The 22575-nt window shown below is 40.9% G+C and overlaps 1 protein-coding gene across 2 annotated transcripts; it reads right to left on the bottom strand.

The window, feature by feature from the left end:
- Nucleotides 1-1177: 1177 nt before the first annotated feature.
- Nucleotides 1178-20278, bottom strand: LOC100011616 (E3 ubiquitin-protein ligase TRIM11). Of its 2 annotated transcripts, XM_056814274.1 has the most exons (7): nucleotides 19383-20278; nucleotides 13262-13357; nucleotides 12780-13010; nucleotides 11292-11366; nucleotides 7409-7431; nucleotides 7211-7311; nucleotides 1178-4672 (listed from the first exon to the last, which is right to left on the bottom strand). In XM_056814274.1, the coding sequence occupies exons 1-7, from the start codon at nucleotides 19788-19790 to the stop codon at nucleotides 4128-4130; spliced, it is 1479 nt and encodes a 492-aa protein (XP_056670252.1). In that variant the 5' UTR covers nucleotides 19791-20278; the 3' UTR covers nucleotides 1178-4127. The 2 variants fall into 2 exon arrangements, with proteins under 2 accessions (XP_056670252.1, XP_056670253.1); XM_056814275.1 differs by lacking the exon at nucleotides 11292-11366 and having other exon boundaries at nucleotides 19383-20275.
- Nucleotides 20279-22575: the final 2297 nt, after the last annotated feature.

Raw genomic sequence — 22575 nt, forward strand, 5'->3', positions numbered from 1 at the left:
AATTTCATGTCTCATGCTTCATCTCAAACCTTCCCCTTCTACCAGATGGATAGCAGTCTTATGGAATCATGATTGGTCATTGTGTTTTTAGAATTGTCTTTACAACTTTTTTTCCTCCTGATTCTATCACTTATCCTGCTTCAGTTCACAGACAATATACTGGGTCTTTCTTACTACCTTTCATTATTTCTTATGGCATAATAGTATTGCATTAGTCATATATAGTACCTAAATTTGTTTAGCTGTTCAAATGGATAGGAATTCCCTTATTTACTGGGTCTTAACTGAGCACTGATAGTTTTTGTTCTTTTATCTCTTTATCTTGGGGGGTGGAGGGGAATGGTGTACCTGGTGTTCAAAGAAGACTGGCCACCTCTGGGAGGGAGGGCTTGCTGAGTCCTTTTCAGGGCTGTTCCCTTCTGGTTTCTACCTGGCACTGAACTCACCTGTGGCTCCAAAACGCTGTAGCATGTGCAACAGCAACACCTCAGGAAGTCATCTCAGCAGATGGGCTAAACCAAGGTGAGGGTAACCAATGGGTCACAAGTACATCAGTGAGTTAGAAGGGAACCCCAAGCATATGAAGACCTCCCCTAGGAAAATGGGCAGAGGAGAAGTGTTCCAAAAGCCACGAAAGTGGCTGAAACAAGTGGTATGGAGGGCTTAGAGCTTGGTCAGACATAGAAGAAGCCAAGGTCATCCAGCACATCCTGAGCCATTCATTTTGAATCATCAGTCTGATTCTGACTTTTGATGCTAGACTTCAACAAATGGAAAAGTGAAACTTTGTGCAACTCTGCCTCCCTTGACTACAGCTCATGTGCAAGTCTTCATTCACCCTTTATGCCATTGATCTTTGAAAATGAAAGACAACAATCTCTGGTGTATAGGCCTAAGAAGTATTTCTGAGTCAAAAGGCCTAGTTTTTTGAGAAATAGTTCCTAATTACTTTCTAGAGAATAGCCATGCTAATTCACAATTTCATCACAATGGTGCCTACCTTTGGATTAAAGTCAGAGCAATAAAGCATACTGAATTGGAAGGCTTTACATTCGTTGTAGAAAGATTTACCATTGCTATCCCCTGCAATAGACATTGGCACATGAATTGCAAATATCTTTACAAAGTTCTTTTTGTTTTATACTCATAGAAAGCATTGAGAATTAAGATAATCAAATGTCCCATGAAGTATCTCCCTTTTAATTAACATCTGGTCACTTTTTTTAAAAGAAAAAAATGTCAATGGTGATCCAATTTCTCTGGAGGGTGGAGGCACTGGTTGTTGGACAAGGGTTTTACATTTTGAATATAAGGAGTGAATGTCCATGACCTAAAAACTATACAACACTACACTCTGACATTTTTAAATATCTTAGTTTGTAGCTAATGACAAATTTAAAGATTTACATTGCTTTATTGAAGAACTTAATAAATACATATATCATATCCTCCATTGAAGTCCTGCTTTATAATGTCTTATGTAAAAGAAGTGATTCTGGCTTCTTAAAAGTTGTGCTTGAAAAGTACGAGTTATGGCAAGGTGTGGGCTTAGTTATGGATTCTACATTAAATAGACAAGGATCAGTCCAGCTAAGTTTGAAGAAACTCATCATCATACCAGCTGCAGACAATTTCTTTTTTAAACCACACACATTCCCCAAAACCATGTACTAAGTCAAAAGAAGACCTAAGGAGGAACCACACTGAAATAAAATTATTCTAATCTGTCCCATTCAAGGACAAAGCCTTGAAATACTTGTGGTACACCTACAGAATTTTGAATGTGCAGCAAAGAATTAGGTATTTTATCAGTCCATGGTATAGACTGAGCAAACACTGATTAGTCCAACTCTCACTTTACAGTTGAGGAAACCAAGGTCTGTCCAAGATTACTGAATAGTGGAAGAATTTGGACTTGAACCTGGTTCTTTGGACAGCAGGTCCTGTGTATACAACATCAAACATTCAACACCCTCTTTGCCATGGCTTTACAATGTATATCACAAAAGGATAAATCAGAAGTTCAGACCAACTTCATATGCATGGTAATTGCCTAGGTGAACTGGATTATTGCTTCAAGTTCTGAAAATATGTGGCACAGTAGAAAGTACAAGACTTCCAAGTCAAAAGTTTTGATTCACTTCCTGCTTTGCTCTTTGTTTCCCGTGGATATATAACAATACCTGAGCCTCAATTGCCTCATTTGTAAACTAGGGGCCTGGACTACCTCTCATAATGGGCATTGAAGTGGCACAGTTGATAGTGCCAGGTCTGGAATCAGGATGACCCAAGTCCAAATCTGGCTTCAGACTCCTCCACTCTACACCTTGGGCAACTAACTCATTATTAACCTTTATGGGCTGCTTCTTTTGCAAAACGAACTAGAAATGGCAAACCATCCCAATGTCTTTGCCAAGAAAACTCCAAATGGGGTCACAGAGTTGGACACAACTGAAAAACAACAAAATCCTTTTAGAGGGGGGTAGCTAGTTAGCACAGTGGAAAGAGTGCCAGGCCTGGAGTTGGAAGGCCAGGTTCAAATCTGGTTTCCTAGCTATGTGACCTTGGGCCACTCACTTAACCTCGATTGCCTAGCCCTTATTGTTCTTCTGCCAGAACTACATAAGTTTGTTTGCAAATTATTAAAAATATTAAGCATCTGGTATGTACAGAGCATGGCACAAGGCACTAGAGAAAGAAAATTAAGATCAGACTGCTTTGACCCTTGTTGAGTTGATATCATGTAAATGCTATTTCCTTTTACTGGTCTTGAACATACCAAGAAAACACTTCAAGTCATACTTTAAGTCTGCCAGAATTTGGTGACATCTATGTTCAACCCAAGCATAATCTGAGACTTCGATCTTTAACATGCCTTTAGACATGGTAGAGTAAAAAAAGAATATTTTTAAAAATTCAGATAACCTTGATTCAAGTTCCAATTCTAACACCAAATATTTAGTTTGATACCTTTAAAGTCTGAGATAGCATCCTTACTTTTTACACTACCTGCCTCATAGGGTCAAATTGAATAACAGCAGCTAGGTGGCATAATAGATAGTGCTGGGCCAAGAATCAGAAGACCTGAGTTCAAATCTAGCCTCCAATGCTTACTAGCTGCCTCAATTTACTCAAGTGTAAAATGGAGATAATACTAGCTACATCTCAAGATTGTTATGAGGATCAAATTAGATATTTGTAAAGTGCATACTACGGTGCCTGGCACAAAGTAGTCACTATATAAATGCTTATTCCCCATATAAATGTCTTTCATATGGCATTTAGATAAAAAGTAATTAGCTATATAGTAAATAGCTATTATCTTTACTGAAGACAACTTTTTGCCCTATATCCTATCTTGATTATTCAGGAAGAATTACTTGGAGCAAAAAGTGCCCTTTGAAATAAGCCAATGCTTACTATCTTATATGTGAGAAAACAGAGTACCAGAGTAGTTAGCCAAAGAGATAACATATTTATGTCAAAGCTGAGTTTTAAGTGGTGGGCACCCAGTCTCTAGGTCTAAATCTGCATAACTTAGCTACCTTGGCTTTTCCTTCTCTGCAGACAGATCTAATTTAGTAAACTTAAGGACCCCTGGCATTCTTGTAGCATTACTGGGTCTAACAGATAGGCCCTAACCATGCTGATGCTCTTATTAAAACCTTCATGATTTCTCTGCATCTGGATAGCACTTTTGATACATAGTATGAAAATGAAAACATTACAGAAGTTGAGGAACTCAGACATTATCTGGTTTGAGTGTTTCATCACAAGATCCAGAGATGAAATGATTTGCCAACATCACAGTGACCTTGTAGAAGAATCAGAATCTCAATTGCATGACTCAGTTCAAAAATTTTTCTGTCATACCACTTGGGTTGAGAAACCAAAGGATTGGGTAGGATACATAAAAATGTGGAAGGCTTAATGATGTTTTGCCACCAAACTATTTATCTCAGTGGTATCAAAGTCCATATTCACCAGCTTAGAACAACATCTCATTATACTCTCTACAACATCCTTTTGAATTGCTGAGACAAGACCAGCCTTAGGACTTAGAGGGACCCAGCCAATTTAAGAATTCCTGATCACAAAAGATGGGTTGAGCTAAAGTGTCAGAGGAATCAGGAGGTAAAAGATTCCCCAGTTCCCCCAATTATCTGGCAGATGGTCATAGGAACTGGGCTACAGGATAAGGGGGAGAACAGGGGCCTGAGTGTCCCAGAGAAGGCTACCTGAGAGAACATGAATAACAGGGATCCATCAGTTACACTATAAAATGAGATATGTCCAGCCTCGTGATCCAGAAAAATCCCCACTCGCCGGGGAGCCTCTCTGAGTGGAATGAAGGTCCGGTCAGGAGAATAGTAATAGTTTCCAAAGAATACCAGGATCCAGAATCCATTGCCAGTGGACAATTCCCCAGTCTCCTTTCTGTTCACATTTTCTTTACAAACTCCCAGAGCCCAATTAACCCGATCCCCAACCTCCACCTCCCAATAGTGTCTCCCAGAAGTGAAGCCTTCACGACCAAGCACACAAGGACCAGGATCAAATCTCTCCTGGCTGTCAGGCAAAGCTTGTCGTATGTCCCCCCGTCTCACACTTCGTCTGTCTTCAGAGAGGACCAATTCAGGATTTGCTGTATCTGGATCCAGAGTCACATCTCCTATAGAGAGAAGCCAATGGACATTTTGAGGTCTTAGAACATAAGAACATCTATAAAGGGCTAGGTGGTAAGTAAATTCAACTTAGTTATATGATGCTTTTACTGGGCATCAAAGGGTAATGATAATGACATATCTTCTTCCTCACAATCCTACAAAGTAGGGAGAGCAAGTATTATGATCTTCATTTTATAGGGGGAAGAGTAAGTATTATGATTCCTATTTATAGATAGAACTAATGCTCAAACTCAAGTCTGCTGAGACGAAGACTTTTACATTATTTCCTCAAAATTCAATTCAACATTTATTAAAGGGACATATAGGGAAGGCACTGTTTTAGGCACAGGGATTAAAAAGACTTATTTTTCATACAGAGAAGTGAATGGAAGATAAATTGCTAAAAGAGAAAACTGTTAACACCTGAGAGAATTAGGAAAGTATAAGGTGGCACCTGAACTGAGCCACCAAGGAATCTTGGGATTCTGGAGATGATGAGAGAGTGAATTCACATAAGATAGGCCCTAAGATAGAGTTCAAGAAATGGCTTTTAGGCAGCTATAAGATTGCTGTTTGGCTGAAGCACCAACTACAAAAAAGTCTGGAAAATGAGTACAAGTTTGTGGAAGGAAAGCTGGATGGAAGTTTTTCCTGTATTCTACATGGTAAAGGCATGGTGGAGGGTTGGATTACAACTCATGCTCTGGGAATAGCAACCTACACAGTAAACAAATCAATAGAATTTCTGGAAGGGCAACATCAATCCTGTTCTATATATCAACCTACCATCCTGTGACTGCCCTGAATGAAACTCCCTTCCATGGCCACAAATCTATTAAAATGTAAACTTTTTTTTTTTTAATTTTAAAACCCTTACCTTCTGTCTTGGAGCCAATTCGGCTCCAAGGCAGAAGAGTGGTAAAGGCTAGGCAATGGGGGTCAAGTGACTTGCCCAGGGTCACACAAGTGGGAACTATCTGAGGGCAGATTTGAACCCAGGACCTCCTGTCTCTAGGCCTAGCTCTCAATCCACTGAGCTACCCAGCTGCCCCCAAAATGTAAACTTCTTGAAGGTAGGGATGGTCTCTTTGTATGCCAATGTTTAGCAATACCTGGCACATAGAAACTGCTTATCAATAAATGTTCCTTGACTGATTGATCTACTACTTTTTTTATTTTTAACTAAAAGGGACTTATTGAGAGGGAAAAGTTAAACATGCATATGGGGTGAAGTCTTCCCAAGAGGAAGACTTTCACTACTTTTTCATGCTGTATTTGTATCATAAAGGTACTCTGAAATTTCTTAATGTTATGTACCCTTGCTTACCTTGCTGCCTCCATCATACCAGCTCAATATCTACCCATCCTCAAGACCCACCCCAACAAATGCCAATTCTTCCTCAAAGAAGTCCCTCCTGATCTCTCCAACCAGAAATGGCAGTGTCAGATAAGGATCAAACATGTTTGTCCCATTAAGATAAATTTGGTTAAGAATATACTACGGTGTACCTATTATTGTGCTAGATATTGCTATATAGAGCTTGGCTAAGACACACTTCCTGTCTTTAAACTTATAGTCTAAGAGAAGAATATAAATTATAATGACAATACAATGAGGATACAAAAATAATACATAAATGCCTTAGAAAGGTACAACACAATTTGTGAATCCTGAAGGTAGAAAGATTACCATTGACTTGGAAAAACTGGGAAAGGCTTCAGTAGAATAGTAACATTTGGGGGGGGGGGGGCGCAGCTGGATAGCTCAGTGGATTGAGAGCAAGACCTAAAGACAGGAGGCCCTAGGTTCAAATCTGGCCTCAGACACTTCCAAGCTGTGTGACCCTGGGCAAGTCACTTAACCACCATTGCCTAGCCCTCACCACTCTTCTGCCTTGGAGCTTGGAGCCAATACACAGTATTGACTCCAAGATGGAAGGTAAGGGTTAAAAAAAAAAGAAGTAACATTGGTGAGTTAGGCTTTAAAAAATGGGTAGAAATTCAACACATTGATAAGAACAGGTTTCCAGGTTTATGGAAAAACAAGAAACAAAGTGATCTTTCCCACTCCTACCCTAGCATTTGTTTGGCTTTCATGTGAAAGTCTTCAATTATACTGTGTGCTTTTCTTATCTCCCCTCCTAAACTAAGCTGCATAGAAAGGGGTCATGTGCTGTCATATGCTTCTTTATTTTCTGCCTACTCCAGTGCCTAGTAAAATACCTTACCTTTTTAAGCAGGGGTTTAAAAAATATCTGCTGAATTAAAAATATATAAAACTGATGGGTGAGTCACCACTTTTTCACTGCAGCTCCTAAAAGTACATTTGTACCCATGCCCAGTGGATGTTCTATATGGTACCCAGTAGAAGCATGAAGATAAATAGACCAAACAGAAATCCAGCAATAAGCTTAATTAAGCCTAATGGAAAACAGTCACTTCTCTCCACATACTTCTACTTGGTTTTCAAGGAAATGTGTGTTAATGGGTTCAAGTAGATTAATAAACCTAAAACCATCTGGTTGGTTCAGGGTCCCACTTACCTCGAAATCTTCTCAGCATCTCCACCAGCCCAGGAACCCTGCACACAGTCCTCAGCTCCATGGAAACGACTTCTGGTAGCTGCAACTTCACATCCTGACTCCTAGGGTGAGCACAGGTTCCACCTGACTCAGCCAATGAGCACTCTCGCACTCTCCCACCCACCCACTCTTCTAAGAGAAGCAAAAAATATCACATACCTATGAAGTACATCTCTGACATCCTATGGGAAGAAAAAAAAGTCAACAGTGAGCAGGAAAGACAGGAACACCCACTATGATCACTAGTCCATCAGGGGCTAATGACCTTAGCCCATACTCTTAATTCCTTAGAGATACAAGAACAACAAAAAAATCAACAGTTAATTTAAAAACTAATTCTTATAATTATCTTGGATGAATCTCTTTTTCTTTCTGGAGGACTGGGCCTTCAAGACACTATTCCCTAAAGTGTTTTCATCTCCGACCCACCTCAATTTTCATATGAGCCTGATGGATCCAAAACTAAACTAGAGAAGAAAAGCAGACAGGAGAGAAAAAGATGTTTATACCTCTAAGGAAGTCCTCAAATTTTTGAAATCTGGTTTCTAACCTTATCACCCAACTGAAACTTATCTGTTCAAAGTTATCAATAATGTCTTAGCTATCAAATCACACTTTTCTCAATCTTCATTTTTCTAGGCCTCTCTAAAGCATTTGACAACACAGACCCTCTTCCTCCGTCTGGTTACTTTCCCCTTTCTGAGATGTCATGACACTTTTCTCTGTTGGTTCTCCTCCTAACTATTTGCCTTCTCGATTTCTAGATCAGTGATGGGAAACCTTTTAGAGATGGTGTGCCAGCCCCTCCCCCCACTGACTGCCAGGTGTGCCCTCATCTATCCCCTTTGCTCCACACAGGGAAGGGAGAAAGTATTCCCATTGGGCTGCAGGGCAGAGGGGTGAGTGAAGTGAGGTATGTCCTCAGTGGGTGTAGAGAGGGGAAGGGGAGTGGCCAAGCACTCTGCTCCCCTCCAGCTCTGCCACTTGTGAACTGCCCACCTTACCCACTCCCATTGGGCTGCTGGGCAGAGGGGAAGGGGACATGGCACCTGTGTGCCATCACTATCACTGTTTTAGACCATCAGTCACATTATGCTCCAAGTTTCTGTCCTAAACATTCTTTTCTTCTCTCTCTATACATTATCACCTGGTGACCTCATCAACCCCTATGATTTTTTAACTGTCATCTCTATGCAGATGATTCCAAGATGAGAAGATTAACTCTATATCATTTATTTACTGATCCTATTTATAATTGATTTTGTTCTTTAAATGTTTTTGTTTGGTAACTGCTTAATCTTTGTCTCTGAACTTAGTTCAGAGTTATCTGTAATGGGTTAAGTTTTAAAATCCAGCTCTCCTGCCTCAAAGAATTTAACTGACCTTGAGAATGTATGTGAATGATAAGGGAGTTGGGCCTGATATCTTTGCTCCACCAAACTATCCTTAAAGGATGTTTGGTTTGCTGTCCAAAAGTGTGCTATCTCATAGCTAGACTCCAACAGTGAACACTTCTTAATCTCATGAGAAGAAGGGAAGTGGCTGCTAACCCTCGTTACCAAACTTCCAACCAATCATGTTGTTCTCATGCCTCAAGCTCTATAACCAATTATGATGGGGTCTACCCTGTTCTGTACTCTCCAAAACCTATATAAGGGGAAATAGCCTCTTGCTCAGGGTCTTTGGCAAGTCACTGATTCATTTATTGACAGGTAGCAAGCCTCTGTTACTAAATGTTATCTTGCTCAGAGATGTGCCTCAGTTTACCATTTTGTTCAAAGTTAGAGTACTACACTGATCTATAAATCTAGAGCTAGATCTTTAAGTTTAGTCTATTGGGCACTATAAACAATCTGTCAGAGATATCTCCCATTCAACATGAGCAAAAGAGTACTTATTCTCTTTTCCTGAAAACCCTCCCTTATATAAAACTTGTCTATTTTTTATCAAGGCCACTAACCTTTTCTAATCATTCAAATTTTCAACTTTGGCATTAACCTCAACTCTTTTCTCTTCCTCATTCTACATGTCTAATCAGATGCTAAATCTTAAAATTTCTAATTTCTTTATCTGACCCTCTCTTTCTACTTTGGCTACCAAATTATTACATCTTACTTGGAATACTACCAAGAGTCCCCTATGTCTGACTCAGCTCTCCCTCTCCCTCTCCCTCTCCCTCTCCCTCTCCCTCTCCCTCTCCCTCTCCCTCTCTCTCTCTCTCTCTCTCTCTCTCTCTCTCTCTCTCTCCTTTAATCCATTCTCCCCACAGCTGACAAGCCCATTTCCCTTTAAAGGACAGGTCATATCACCCCCCCTCACAAAAAAAATCCAGAAATTCCTTATTATCTCCAGAATAAAATACAATCTCCTGTTTACCATTCAAAGTCTTTTTAAAATCTGGCTCCAACCTACCTTCAGCCTTATTAGACACCATTCCCTTTCCTGCACTCTAGCTAAACAGGCCTTCTTAATGTTCCTCACAAATAACATTCCATTTTCTGACTGGACCTTTGTTCTAGTAGACTCTCATGCCTTAGAATGAAACCCTTTTCTCACCCTCCCACATCCAATCTTAGAATTTTTTCAAAACTCAGCTGAAGCAACAGCTTCTACATGAAACTTTTCTAAATTCCTGCCTCCTAACCACCAGATGCTTATATTCTTTCTTCTCTCCTCCAGTCATTCAGTTAATAAACATTCATTAAGTACCTATTAGGTGCCATCAATCATGCAAATTGCTAGGATACAAAGAGGCAAAAGTCTCTGGCTTCAAGGAGTTCACAATCTAGTGGAGACAATTAACAAGATAAACAGGAAATAATTTAAGAGAAGAGGCATTAGAATTAAGAGAAGTGATTTCCTATAGAAGATGGGATTTTAGATGGAATATAAAGGAAGCCAGGGATGTCAGTATATAGAAATGAGAGGGGATAGCATTCTAGGAATGGGGCCCAGCCGGAGAAAATTCAGAGCAGAGAAATGGAGTATCTGGCTTGTGGAGGTCAGTGTCTACATGGTAGGATGTAAGGTGTAAGAAGACTGAAAAGGATGAGGAGCTAGGCTGTGAAGGACTTTGAAAGCCAAATAGAGGATTTTGTTTTTTATTTTAGAGGCAACAGGGAGTTTACTGAGTGGGAGAGAGGAGAGGGTTATATAGTTAGTTTTAGAAAAATCAATTTAGTAGCTGAACAGAGGACATATTAGAATGAGGAGATTTGAGATAGGCAGATCCTTCATTAAGTATTTCAGCAGTCCAGATGTGAGATAAATCAGAGTTCTGTAGCACAGTGATAACAGTGTCAAAAGAGAAGAGGGTGCATATTGGAGATGCTGGAAAAAAAAATAGAAATTTATAGGCCTTAGCAACAGATTGGATATGGGGAGGGCAAGAGTCAGGACGATGTCTAGGTTGTAAGCTTGAGGGATTGGGAGGGTGGTTTGTGCACTCTACAGTAATAGTGTAGAAAGTAGGAAGGGTTTAGGGAAAAGATGATGACTTTCATTTTGGACGTGTTGATTTTACAATGTGTAGTAGACATCAAGTTTTGAGATATATAAAAGGCAGTTGGAGGTCAACACAGAGGTTGGGGCAGGATGGGAGATGGGAGAATCATTAGCATAGAGAGCAGGGACTATTTCATTTTTGTCTTTGTAACCTCAGAGCCTCACACAGTGCCTGACATACAGGCGTTTAATAAATACTTGCTGATTTATTGGTTGGATTGCCTTTGGGAAATTGAGCTATGTTTTCAGTAACTCCATGCATTTCTCTGAAGCAAATGTCAAACTTATTAAATGCTTTGAAATTCTTCTAGTAATACTGTATGACTGTCAGCCATAGACCACTACAACTTCAGGAGAATTAAATTTGCATCTGAAGGGCAATGGTAAGATAGAGTCCACTATTATATTATCAATGAAGAGGTAGACAGAAGAAGAAAATATCATTCTTGGAAAAGGCTGGGTGGCTTGAAACAAAAATGACAGTTAACCAACAGCTAGCCCTTGTATTCAGTGATATCTTCCCAGAGGAGATACTCACCAGCACACTGAGGTTATGATGGGTATGGACAATAGTTGCATAGGAGAAGGTATGGTTGGGTTGTGCTCTGTACTTCTGGAAGAAATACCCACATCAATGATCTAGTTAACCCTCTAGGAACTATAATCCCTAGGCAGGACAAAAATGAAGAGATTTGATCTATATTATTACTCTTTTCCAATATATGAGTTTCCTCAGCACATCTAGTTCAGAATATTCCTCATATCTATACACCATGATGAGAGGTAGAAAGGCCTTTCTCATTTTTCTTATGTCCCTACCTTTTAGGGCTGGTTCTCAAATGACAAGCCATGTAATGAGGCTCAATGGGTAGGAAGGAAGAGCATAAACAAAAATTGGAACCACATAGACAATATTTCCTCCTCTGAATATCCTTCCTTTATAGCATTGGGAAATCCCTTTCTAAGGAACTAGGGCTGAGTAAGAAATTCAATTCAATAAATGATTATTAAGTATTTAGATTACTTAAAGAATATGATATATATCTGGGAGAGGGCTCAGCAGCTATAATTTCTTTTCCCTTCTCTCAGCCTCTTCTTCTGGCTAAACCACTTGAAATCCATTCCCCAGATCTCCACCTTTTGTGGGGTGTCCCTAATGGACTTCCCTGACCAGCAGGGTCCCACAAGGGAAGGGGCTCACCTTTGTGATGGGACCCAAGGAGAGATAGGGAACCGAGAACCAGGGTGGAGAATGAAAGACACAGACAAGTCAGTACTTGAATAGGCAGGCAAACCTATGATATTTTCCTGGTTAGGAAAATATGAGTATAAAGGAACACGAGGTGGATGAGGAGATTGAGATAAGAAATGTAAGCCGAGATGGGTTACAGCCTTGGGGAAGGAGAAGGTTTAAAGAGGGAGAGAGACAGAGAGATTGCTAGAGAAGATTGAAGATCCAAGAGGAATATTCATGGTCACCGCCTCTGTATTTATTGATTGCCTTAGTCTGTTTAGGGAAGTATTCTCAAGCATGTAGTAACCACGTTACAAAGCATAGACCATATGGATTGGATGGTGAGGTAAGAGTAACACCTTTTTGGGCTTGTAGATTACAAACTGCTTTCAGGCTTTCCCAGGGCAATTGTGGCTAGTTAATGAGTCTGCCCTAGGCAAGGGCCGCATGGCCATTTCAAGGTTACATTCACAAGCCTCATTGGTAAAACCTTGTGCTTTGAGACACAGTAGCCACACAGTCATTTATGATTCATAGATGTGAATATGCTTGGGATGCTACACCTTTTTTCATGCCTGTTCTCTCCCCAACTTTACTTCTTCACAGGCCTTTTAGCACTCCTCCCAATCAGAATAAGCAGTACCAATAGGATTGGTGACAAGAAAGGGAAAGATGACAAGTTGTCAATGAACCTCTCTGCTTTAACCATAGGATACCAACAGTCCATTTGATTCAGGCTCTCTTTCATCTCTAGCCTTTGTGCCTTTAAAATTAAAAGGAATCAAGACTCACCTGCAACAAGCCCAAGGCAGGTCGCTGGCATCTCTCTTCTAACTCTACTATCAGTTCTCCCAAGGAATGGCTCTGCTGAATCAGTATAGCCTTATTCTCCCTGAGCCTAGGCAGTGTCTCACTCTCTTCCTCCTCCAGCTTCTGCAGAAGCCTCTGTTCCTCCTCAGCCAAGAAGCGGCGCAGTTTATCAAACTCAGCTGTCACATTCTGTTTCTGACTCTCCACCATTTTCTGTACATTAAGAAAAGGAAAGGAAAGCTCTGACTTTAAGTCACCTCTGCATTTCTCCTATATTCCCACTCTATATTACTAGTCAGGCAATATTTATTCTTCCTACTTAAAGTGTCTCAAAGGCACATACTCTAAGGGCTTGTGCCTTGTGGTTTACTGGCCAGAAGTGACACAGCACTCTCATCATCCCTCATTTCCCTTCAACCACTGTCAAAGTAGTATGAAAAATCCTACTGCAGCTCATCACTTGCCTGCCAAATAGTACAGGTCTCCTCTCCCTGGGTCTGGAACTGTAGAGCTTCCTCCATTTGCTTCCTCAGGTGCTCCAGCGATTTCTCCAATTTGTCCTAGAGAAAAAGATGAAATTGATTAAACCCTTAGCAGTGTTAGAGCACTGAATCTATCCCCATTCCTCAGCATGTACTCATTAAGTTTTGTAACTTCTTTTATCAGCTCTATAGAGATGGCTCACAACCCTATGGTTTAAGGCCCAGTTTCTTAACCCAAGATTGTCTGGTATCTTTCCTGGACTTTTATTTTACTGGTGATCCCCATGCCTGGAATTACTCCCTCTAGTACAATTACTCCCTTTAGTACAAACAAAACCAATGTAACTAAAATCAGAAGGAAAACAACAAATTGGGAGAAAATCTTCATAGAAACCTCTGACAAAGGTTTAATTACTCAAATTTATAAAGAGCTAAATCAATTGTCCAAAAAATCAAGCCATTCTCCAATTGATAAATGGGCAAGGGACATGGATAGGCAGTTTTCAGATAAAGAAATCAAAACTATTAATAAGCACATGAAGAAGTGTTCTAAATCTCTTATAATCAGAGAGATGCAAAACAACTCTGAGGTATCACCTCACACCTAGCAGATTGGCTAACATGATAGCAGGAGAGGGTAATGAATGCTGGAGGGGATGTGGCAAAGTAGGGACATTAATTCATTGCTGGTGGAGTTGTGAACTGATCCAACCATTCTGGAGGGCAATTTGGAACTATGCCCAAAGGGTGACAAAAGAATATCTACCATTTGATCCAGCCATAGCACTGCTGGGTCTGTACCCCAAAGAGATAATGGACAAAAAGACTTGTACAAAAATATTCATAGCTGCGCTCTTTGTTTTGGCCAAAAATTGGAAAACGAGGGGATGCCCATCAATTGGGGAATGGCTAAGCAAATTGTGGTATATGTTGGTGATGGAATACTATTGTGCTAAAAGGAATAATAAAGTGGAGGAATTCCATGGAGACTGGAACAACCTCCAGGAAGTGATGCAGAGCGAAAGGAGCAGAACCAGGAGAACATTGTACAGAGACTAATACACTGTGGTATAATCGAATGTAATGGACTTCTCCATTAGGGGCGGTGTAATGTCCCTGAACAATCTGCAGGGATCTAGGAGAAAAAACACTATTCATAAGCAGAGGATAAACTGTGGGAGTAGAAACACCGAGGAAAAGCAACTGCCTGACTACAGCGGTTGAGGGGACATGACAGAGGAGAGACTCTAAATGAACACTCTAATGCAAATACTAACAACATGGCAATGGGTTCGAATCAAGACATATGTGATACCCAGTGGAATCACGCGTCGGCTACTGGGGGTGGGGGGGGGGTGGGGGGGAGGAAAAGAAAATGATCTTTGCCTTTAATGAATAATGCTTGGAAACGATCAAATAAAATATTATAAAATTAAAAAAAAAAAAAGAGTCTGGCCTTGTAGGCCAAGACCATCTTTTTTTTTTTTACATTTTTCTCACCAGAGCTTAGGATATATTTGTTCCCCCCATTCAATCCTTGAGTGAAGCTGGATTTTGTTTTTGTTTTTTTGTATCTCTAGCTATTAAAACAATGCCTAGCACAAAGAAGTATCATGATAAATGCTTGATTAATCAAACAAAGGCTTGCTTTTCCTTGGAAGGTAATACATTGTCAGTAAGTGACTGAACAAAATAAATGCTAGGAAAATTAAACAGCAACAGTAGGACAAAGGATGATTTAGGGAAGGGAGAAAGAAACAGCGGGAAGAGGTTTCAGCAATAGTCTACGCACATGGTGGTAAGAGAAGACAGAATCTCTCCTTTCCTTCCTCTCTTATAAATCAATAAACAAGCATTTATTAGAACCAACTCTCCTGACACATATTAGGGGTACTATTAAATAGACTGTGCTAAGTGCTAGGGAGACAAAAATAAGCAAAATAAGGATATTTTAAGGGAAAGGGTAAGCACAGCAATTAGGTGGCATCAAGAAGTTTCATGTAAACAATTCTAAGAGGCTTGCTGAGGAGTACAAAAGTACAGAAACAGGAAATAAAGTTTTATGTCAGAATCAAGTTTGTCTAGACTGTAGTGTGTGTGAAGGGGAGTGATGTGTAATAAGGCTGGAAAGTAGGTTTGAGCCAAGTTTGAAAAGCTTTGCAAAAACATACTAAAAACTAAAAAAAAAAATTTTTTTTTTCATTCAAAAATCAAAATACTTCCCTAGTCTAAAAATCCTTTCCAGGGGGCAGCTGGGTAGCTCAGTGGATTGAGAGCAAGACCTAAAGAGGTCCTAGATTCAAATCTGGCCTCAGACACTTCCCAGCTGTGTGACCCTGGGCAAGTCACTTGACCCCCATTGCCTAGCCTTTACCACTCTTCTGCCTTGGAGCCAATACACAGTATTGACTCAAAGACAGAAGATAAGGGTTTTTTAAAAATTAAAAATTAAAAATTAAAAATCCTTTCCAGACTTTTGCCCTTTGGAAAATATATAGGACTAGAACAAAATTGGATTATAGGTGGAAACCAACAACAACAACAACAAGCACTGGTCTAATTGAGATGAGTATCTTCCTCATCCCCTGAAGCGAATGTTACTAGGGTTCATCTAAGCAATATTCTCTCTCCATCTTTCCTGGAAGGTTCAGGGTATTGATTTTGAAAAGAGGTCCCTTTGATTACCACAGATCACCAGTGACCAGCCTGGGGGGCAATAGAGGTGATGGAGATGTCTTTAAGAAAAGCAGCCACATGAAATACTATTGTGCTGAAAGAAATAATGAACATGTGAACTGTAATGACCTCCAGGAATTGATGAAGAGCAAAAGGAGCAGAACCAGAAGAACATTATACACAGAGACGGATACACTGTGGCACAAACATAACGGACTTCTCTACTAGCAGAAATGCATCGATACAGGACAATTCTGAGGGACTTATGAGAAAGAATGCTCTCCACAGCCAGAGAAAGAACTGTGGGAGTAGAAACATAGAAGAAAAACATTTCCTTGATCACATGGGTTGATGGGGATATGACTGGGGATGGAGACTCTAAATGATCACTCTATGGCAAATATTAATAATATGGAAACAGGTCTTGACCAATGATACATGTAAAACGTAGCTGAATTGCTAGTTGGCTACAGGAAGGGGGAGGGAGGAGAGGTGAGAAAGAATATGAATCATGTGACCATGGAAAAATATTCTAAATTCATTTTAAAAAAAAAAAGCAGTCACAAAGAAGGATGAAAGGTTCTCTGGCTTCTTCTAAAAAAAGAGCTCCTAAAAGATTATGTACTGGGTCTCAAAAAAAAAAAATCTTTTTTATCTTAATTGTGATACTTTTCTTCCTTGTTCAAGATTCCTGAATTATCTTGTTACCTTGGGGAGAAAGATGTTTGAGGACACGAAGTGGGGGAGACTGTCAAATGGGACATTTCTCTCTGAGGTAGGTATGTTTGGATTTTTAATAATGTGAAATGAATAAAAGCTGTTTCCAGTAAACTTGCACCTAAAACAGAGTACTGTATTAATATTTTCCATCAACTTTAAATACCAAGCAGAATTGATATTTGATCACATGCATATCATCAACCAAAACAAAAATCTGTTTTGAACATGACAGAGAGTGACATCAGAAGAAGTTTTAATGAAAATGTTCAGTTTTGGACTTGCCATTTGGGTGTTAACTAGATTCCAAGTTAGGAAACTTAATTTAAGTTTAAGTTGGATTTGGGAGTAAGTAAATGAGATTGCTCAGGGAAAATACATAGAAGAGACAGTAAAGAGGAGTACCATGACATGATTGTTTGAGACAAAAAAGTCAGTCAGAAAAGGAGAAAAGTTTATCAATGCTAATCAACGGGAGTACTGCCAACCAATCAAAAATATTTATTGTCTACTATTTGTTACACACTATGCTAGGCCCAAGGGAAATAAAATCCAAAAGCCAAAATATTCTACACCCTCAAGGGGCTTACATAAATACTGCATAAAGGTCAGATCTTAAGAGATTTACTTTGTGTGACTCTGGGTAAGTCATTTAATCTGTTGACTCAGTTTCCTCAACTGTAAAATGAGACTAATAACAGCACCAATCTAGAGCTATATTGTGAAGCATTTGTAAATTGCTTATTAGCACAAGGCTGGACACAAAGCATGAGCTACTTATTTCTCCCACTCCTACTCCCCCATTACTAGATAAGATAGTGAGGAAGTATTATGAGACTACTTTTTCAAAAAGCTTTGTTATGAGGGAAAGAAAAAGATGGGATAACAAGTAAAGGAATTGAAAGATTCAGGGTTTTTTAGGATAAGCAAGACCTCATTTTCCGGTGGATTAAGAAGCCGGTAGAAAAGAACTACTGAAGGTGTCTAGAATAAAGGTGGGGGGAGTTGTGTGTGCAGGATAATAACATTTTGGGGGAGGCAGGAGAGATCAAGTAGATGGGTAAAATAAATAATAACTAGCCTCAATAGATATAGGTATCCTTTTCCAAGAGGGAAGGAGAGAACAAGGGATAATACTGAAGAGTGAAAGGAGGTAGTTGAGGGACAGCTTATGAAGTAAAAGGGGATGTTAAAACACTTTCATCACTGCTTAGAGGATTAATATCCAAAACCTTCAGTTTAGTTGACATATACTTGAGTTTGTCTTACTGAATTAACTTTCCACTACTCCTCAACATCAACCCTGGGCCCTATCCAGGTTTGGTCTGATTTTATTTATTTCAAATCCCAAACCATGCTATCCTCTCCTTTCCTCAATTTTCAAATCATTAACTCATCCTTCATGGTCCAATTCAAGCCATCTTCTTTCCTTGCTTTCCACTTCAGCATTCCCTCACCAGGCCTTCTGATAGTAAATTGTCCTTTCTCCCATCTACATATTGGAATATGGATTCTTGCTCCACATATTTTTCGGCTTTCAGGGGGCAAGAACAAGCTTTTCTTAAGCTCTTACTTTGTGCCAAGCACCTACTAAACACTTTACAAATATAATCTCGTTTGATCTCATTTTGATCATCCAACAATCCTGCAAAGTAAATGCTACTTTTATCTTCATTGTACAGTTAGGAGACAAAGGATATGTGATTTGTCCTGGATCAAACAGCTAATTGCGAAACTCATCTGGGATTTCCACTCTGGTCTTCCAGTCACCAAATCCCTCGATCTGTGCAGGGCACCCCCTAGCGGCCTCACAGCAGAATTGATTAGAGGAAACTACCTAATTTAAGGAAGCACAGCAGCTGCATTTTAGTTGCACTGATTTTAAAATAAACCTGGACTCTAGCTCTCCTCCCAAGAACTAAAAGATCGACACGCCGTTAACCTTTCTTTTAAGCGAGGCTCTTTGCCCGAAAGTTTCTGTTTGTTCCAGTTCATTAAGATTTTTCTCCCAACGACACCTTCAATGATCTTCTAGGTGTGGAGTCTTCCTCCACCAACTCAAGATCCTAGTCCTGCAAATGGAACTATCCAGTGGTCAGTTAGAGAAATTAAGCTCGAGCTTATGTAAAAAGGCTGGTAGTACAGTGAAGGGGAGGGACAGTGGCTTTGGAATTAAACATATGTCACTTATTCTGTGGCCCTGGTCAAATCACCAGCTTTCTGGGCCTCACCTTGCTTTTTTGGGGGGGGGGGGGACACGACTTAAGAATTGGATTAGATGGCCACTCAGATTCCTTCCAGATCAAAATCTAAGATTCTATTGGAAGAATCTCTGAACTTGGCCAGGCGATGCTCTGAAAAAAAAAAGCAAAAAACCGACACAGGACGTCACTTGGCCCTATAAATATTCAAGTATGAAAAATTCTCTTCAAAGTTTATCTTGGGAAGGGGCTGTAAAACTAAGTTTAACTGATGTTCTCTAGACCCTAGAGGGTCTACAAAAGAACAGTACCAGAAATCTGGGCTCTATTAAAATTAGTGAAGTGGGTGGGGCCCCCCTTCCATGCTTGAGTGGTTAACGGGCTGGCCCCAAGCCCCGCCTTCGATTCAGGTGAGGGCTCCAGTTCTGCCATTCATCTGGTTTAACTACAAAGTCACCTCTTTCTGAGCTCGTTTCCCGTCCGACCCGGCCCTTAGGGTTCCGCCTCACCTTGTAGTCCTCTGCAGCTTCCTCGATCTGTGACACCCGGTGGGTCCAGTGGTCACGGGAGCGCTCGCACATAAGGCATAGGAGGGCCTGATCATCTTCGCAGAAGAGCTTCAGAGGCTCCCGGTGCCTGCCGCACAAGCCCTGGGGCACAGGCGACGGAGGGTGCAGCTGCCGGGCCATCTCGGCCATCTTGGCCAGCGGTCGGTTGGGCCGCAGGTTCCTCTGCGGTGACATCTCCCTGCACTCAGGGCACGGGAATGGGCCCTCAGTCTGTCCCCAGCAGCGGCTAATGCACTCACGGCAGAAGTTGTGGCCGCAGTCGGTCATCACCGGATCTGTGAAATAATCCAGGCAAATAGCGCAGGTGGCTTCCTCCTGGAGGTTCGCAGATAGGTCGGGAGTCGCCATGGCTGCAGCTGAAAGGAGGCGCGAGGGTCCGTCTGTCAGTAGCTTGGCGACTATAAGCTATTGGGGAGTGTTAGAGGCGAAAGTCCCCAATCCTCCTAAAGCGAGTGCCGGGATGAGCGCGGGAAGCGGCGCATCCCATCACCAGCCCCTGGAAAGTACACGAAACGAGCCCCGAGGGGAGAAGCGCGGAAGCCACGCGCCAGTCTCGAGAGCTCCAGACGATGGATGGCCAAGCTTTTCGGGATTGGAGCAGTGACAGCCTCCAGGTAGTGATCCGCAAAAGCAATTCGCTAACTGGGTAGGATGCACCGAGTTTCTACAACTGTAAAGAAATCGAGAGGTCGCGCACAAGCCCTAATTTCACTACGGTCCAACACCTAGGGGCCGGCCCGCGAAACATACCCAGAGGGAACTAGAGGAGAGGAGGGTGCGGGAAAAGCGGCGGCAGGAAAGGTAGGAGGAGGCGGAAGCAGGAAGACGCAAGTTTTTTGTTTTTTTTTTTGGAACAACCCGCTTCGTTTCGGATTGGCGGGTTCCTACCACGGGATCGCGGCGTGCTAAAGGAGCATTTTCGATTGGATAATGTTCTGCAGGGGACGTCATTGTCACAGCATTCTGGGAAATAAAAGTTTGGGGTCTTTGCTGTGGTAACGAGACAATTTGCTCTTTCTCTCAAGGGGTCAGTTGGAGAGCTTGGAAATAAATTCCTTAATTTCTCTGTAGCCTGCGTCCCCTCTCCCACTTGTGTTTTCGTGACACTCGTCTATAGTGGTTGTGTCCTTTTAGCATCTAGGTGGTGCAGTGGATAGAACTCGGGGCTCGGGGTTCATATCCAACCTGAGACATAGTAGCTGTGTAACCCTGGGCAAGTAATTTAATCGATTTGCTCCAGTCTCTCCATCTGTAAAATGAGGATAACCCCACCTACTTACTAGAGTTGTTGACCCTGGGCAAGTCACTTAATCTCTTTGCTTCAATTTCCACACCTGTAAAATGGGGATAATGATAGCATCTACCTCCCAGTGTTGTTATGAGGATGAAATATGGTAATTGTAAAGTTCTGGCCAGGGTTCTGGCCCAGGTTGTCTGGTTCATTGGCTGTAGTGCTAGGCCTGAAATTTGGAATAAGAGTTCAAATTTGTTCTCCAGCATTTTACTAGCTCTGTGACCTTGGGCTTGCCATTTAACCTCTGCTTCAGTTATCTCAACTATAATAATACCTCACAGAGTTATAAGGACGAAAGACAACATTTGCAAAATACGTTTATTCCCTTCCATTTTTCTTTCCTTATTCATTCCTTTTCCTAACCCAGTCTCAGAAAATTTAAGCGATTCCCCTTGACTTGTAAGCTAAATTACAGTCCTCTGATTAGCAGTTTAAATCGATTCAATCTGGCCCCAGGCTATTTGTTCTGGTTTACTACACTTGGGTTAATAATAAGAGAATTTCTGGCTCAAGTTTCTTGCCTTCACTGTACTAAGAAAAACTTTGCCTCCCACTCAAGACCCTCAAGAAGTAGAAACCATTTGAACTATTATACCAGCCCTTATCTTAGTTTTAATTGCTTTTCCACCTCTACGAATTCTTTATATAACAGATGAAACTTATAACCCATATTTAATAGGGCTATAGGTTATCAATGATATTGAAGCTATGAGTATACTGATTATGAAGACTTAACGTTGGACTCCTATATAATCCCAACTCAAGATCTTTTACCAGGACAGTTTCTTAAGCTCCCTGACACTATTTGTTTGAAGCCAGGTTTTGTTTCCTGCTAAAGTTTGGAAAAATCAGTCTTAAGAAGTAAACTATATCTCCACTTTTAACTAATTGGTTCCCTGACTTTCCAGATGCAGGCATGCATATCTTCTGCTCTCAGCAAAATTCTTTGTACTCATCTTGCTTATATATTTGAATTCTATAGTGATGCTCAGAGTTCCCTGAATGACTGGCCTGGATTCGGGGCTGCTTGTGCTCTGAGTAGTTGGGCAGCAGTACCTAATCAGTAATAATTTTATTGTAGATTCTCAGATGAATTCTGGTAACAGCTATTATCTAATGCATATGACTCCCAACTCTTCCAGCCCTCATTTGTTCAGCTTTTGCCCCACACCTCCAACTTTCCTAGACATCTCCACCCAATTCTCAAAACATATATGTACAATACTCAGCTCATTCTCCTTCAACCCAAACTCGCTGCTTTTCCTAACTTTATTTCTGTGACAAGTACAAAATAATGATCCATTCACCCTCACATATCCAAATGAGTTAAGTCTTTTTGTTGGGGAGTGTAGAGGTGAACCCTCTGAAACTTAAAAGTAAAGAGAGAGATTTATTAATAATGTTGAATTTTTGGCCAGCAAGGCAGAATTAGTTGCTTCCCCAATGCCTCCATGCTGGGGTTTTTATATTCTTGTACTGCAGTGGGGATATGACTCCTAAGCAGGGGTTGGGGGGGAGGAGGTTGAGGGCATGGGGGTGGTTCTCTGGATTTGGAGGATGAATGAATGAGGTGTGTCTCTTTCTCCATCTCAATTCAATGAGGCAATCAAAGGAGGGTAATCTTCAAGGTCAGGTGTTTTGGGTTGGGAGTCTCAAGGGCTTAAGGGAGCAAAGGAAATTTCCCTGATTATAGTTTGCTTGAGTTTCTGGGGGTACAAAACCGAGACATTATCAGTTTTACTTACTCATTTCTCTAACCTGTCCCTTCCCTCAGATTAACTAAAATCTTTAAATGACCTGTCAACATGGAAATATAGAGATCCTCAGTTTATTTAGTTT

This window comes from Monodelphis domestica, chromosome 2 (genome assembly GCF_027887165.1).
Source record: "Monodelphis domestica isolate mMonDom1 chromosome 2, mMonDom1.pri, whole genome shotgun sequence".
Classification (NCBI taxonomy): domain Eukaryota; kingdom Metazoa; phylum Chordata; class Mammalia; order Didelphimorphia; family Didelphidae; genus Monodelphis; species Monodelphis domestica.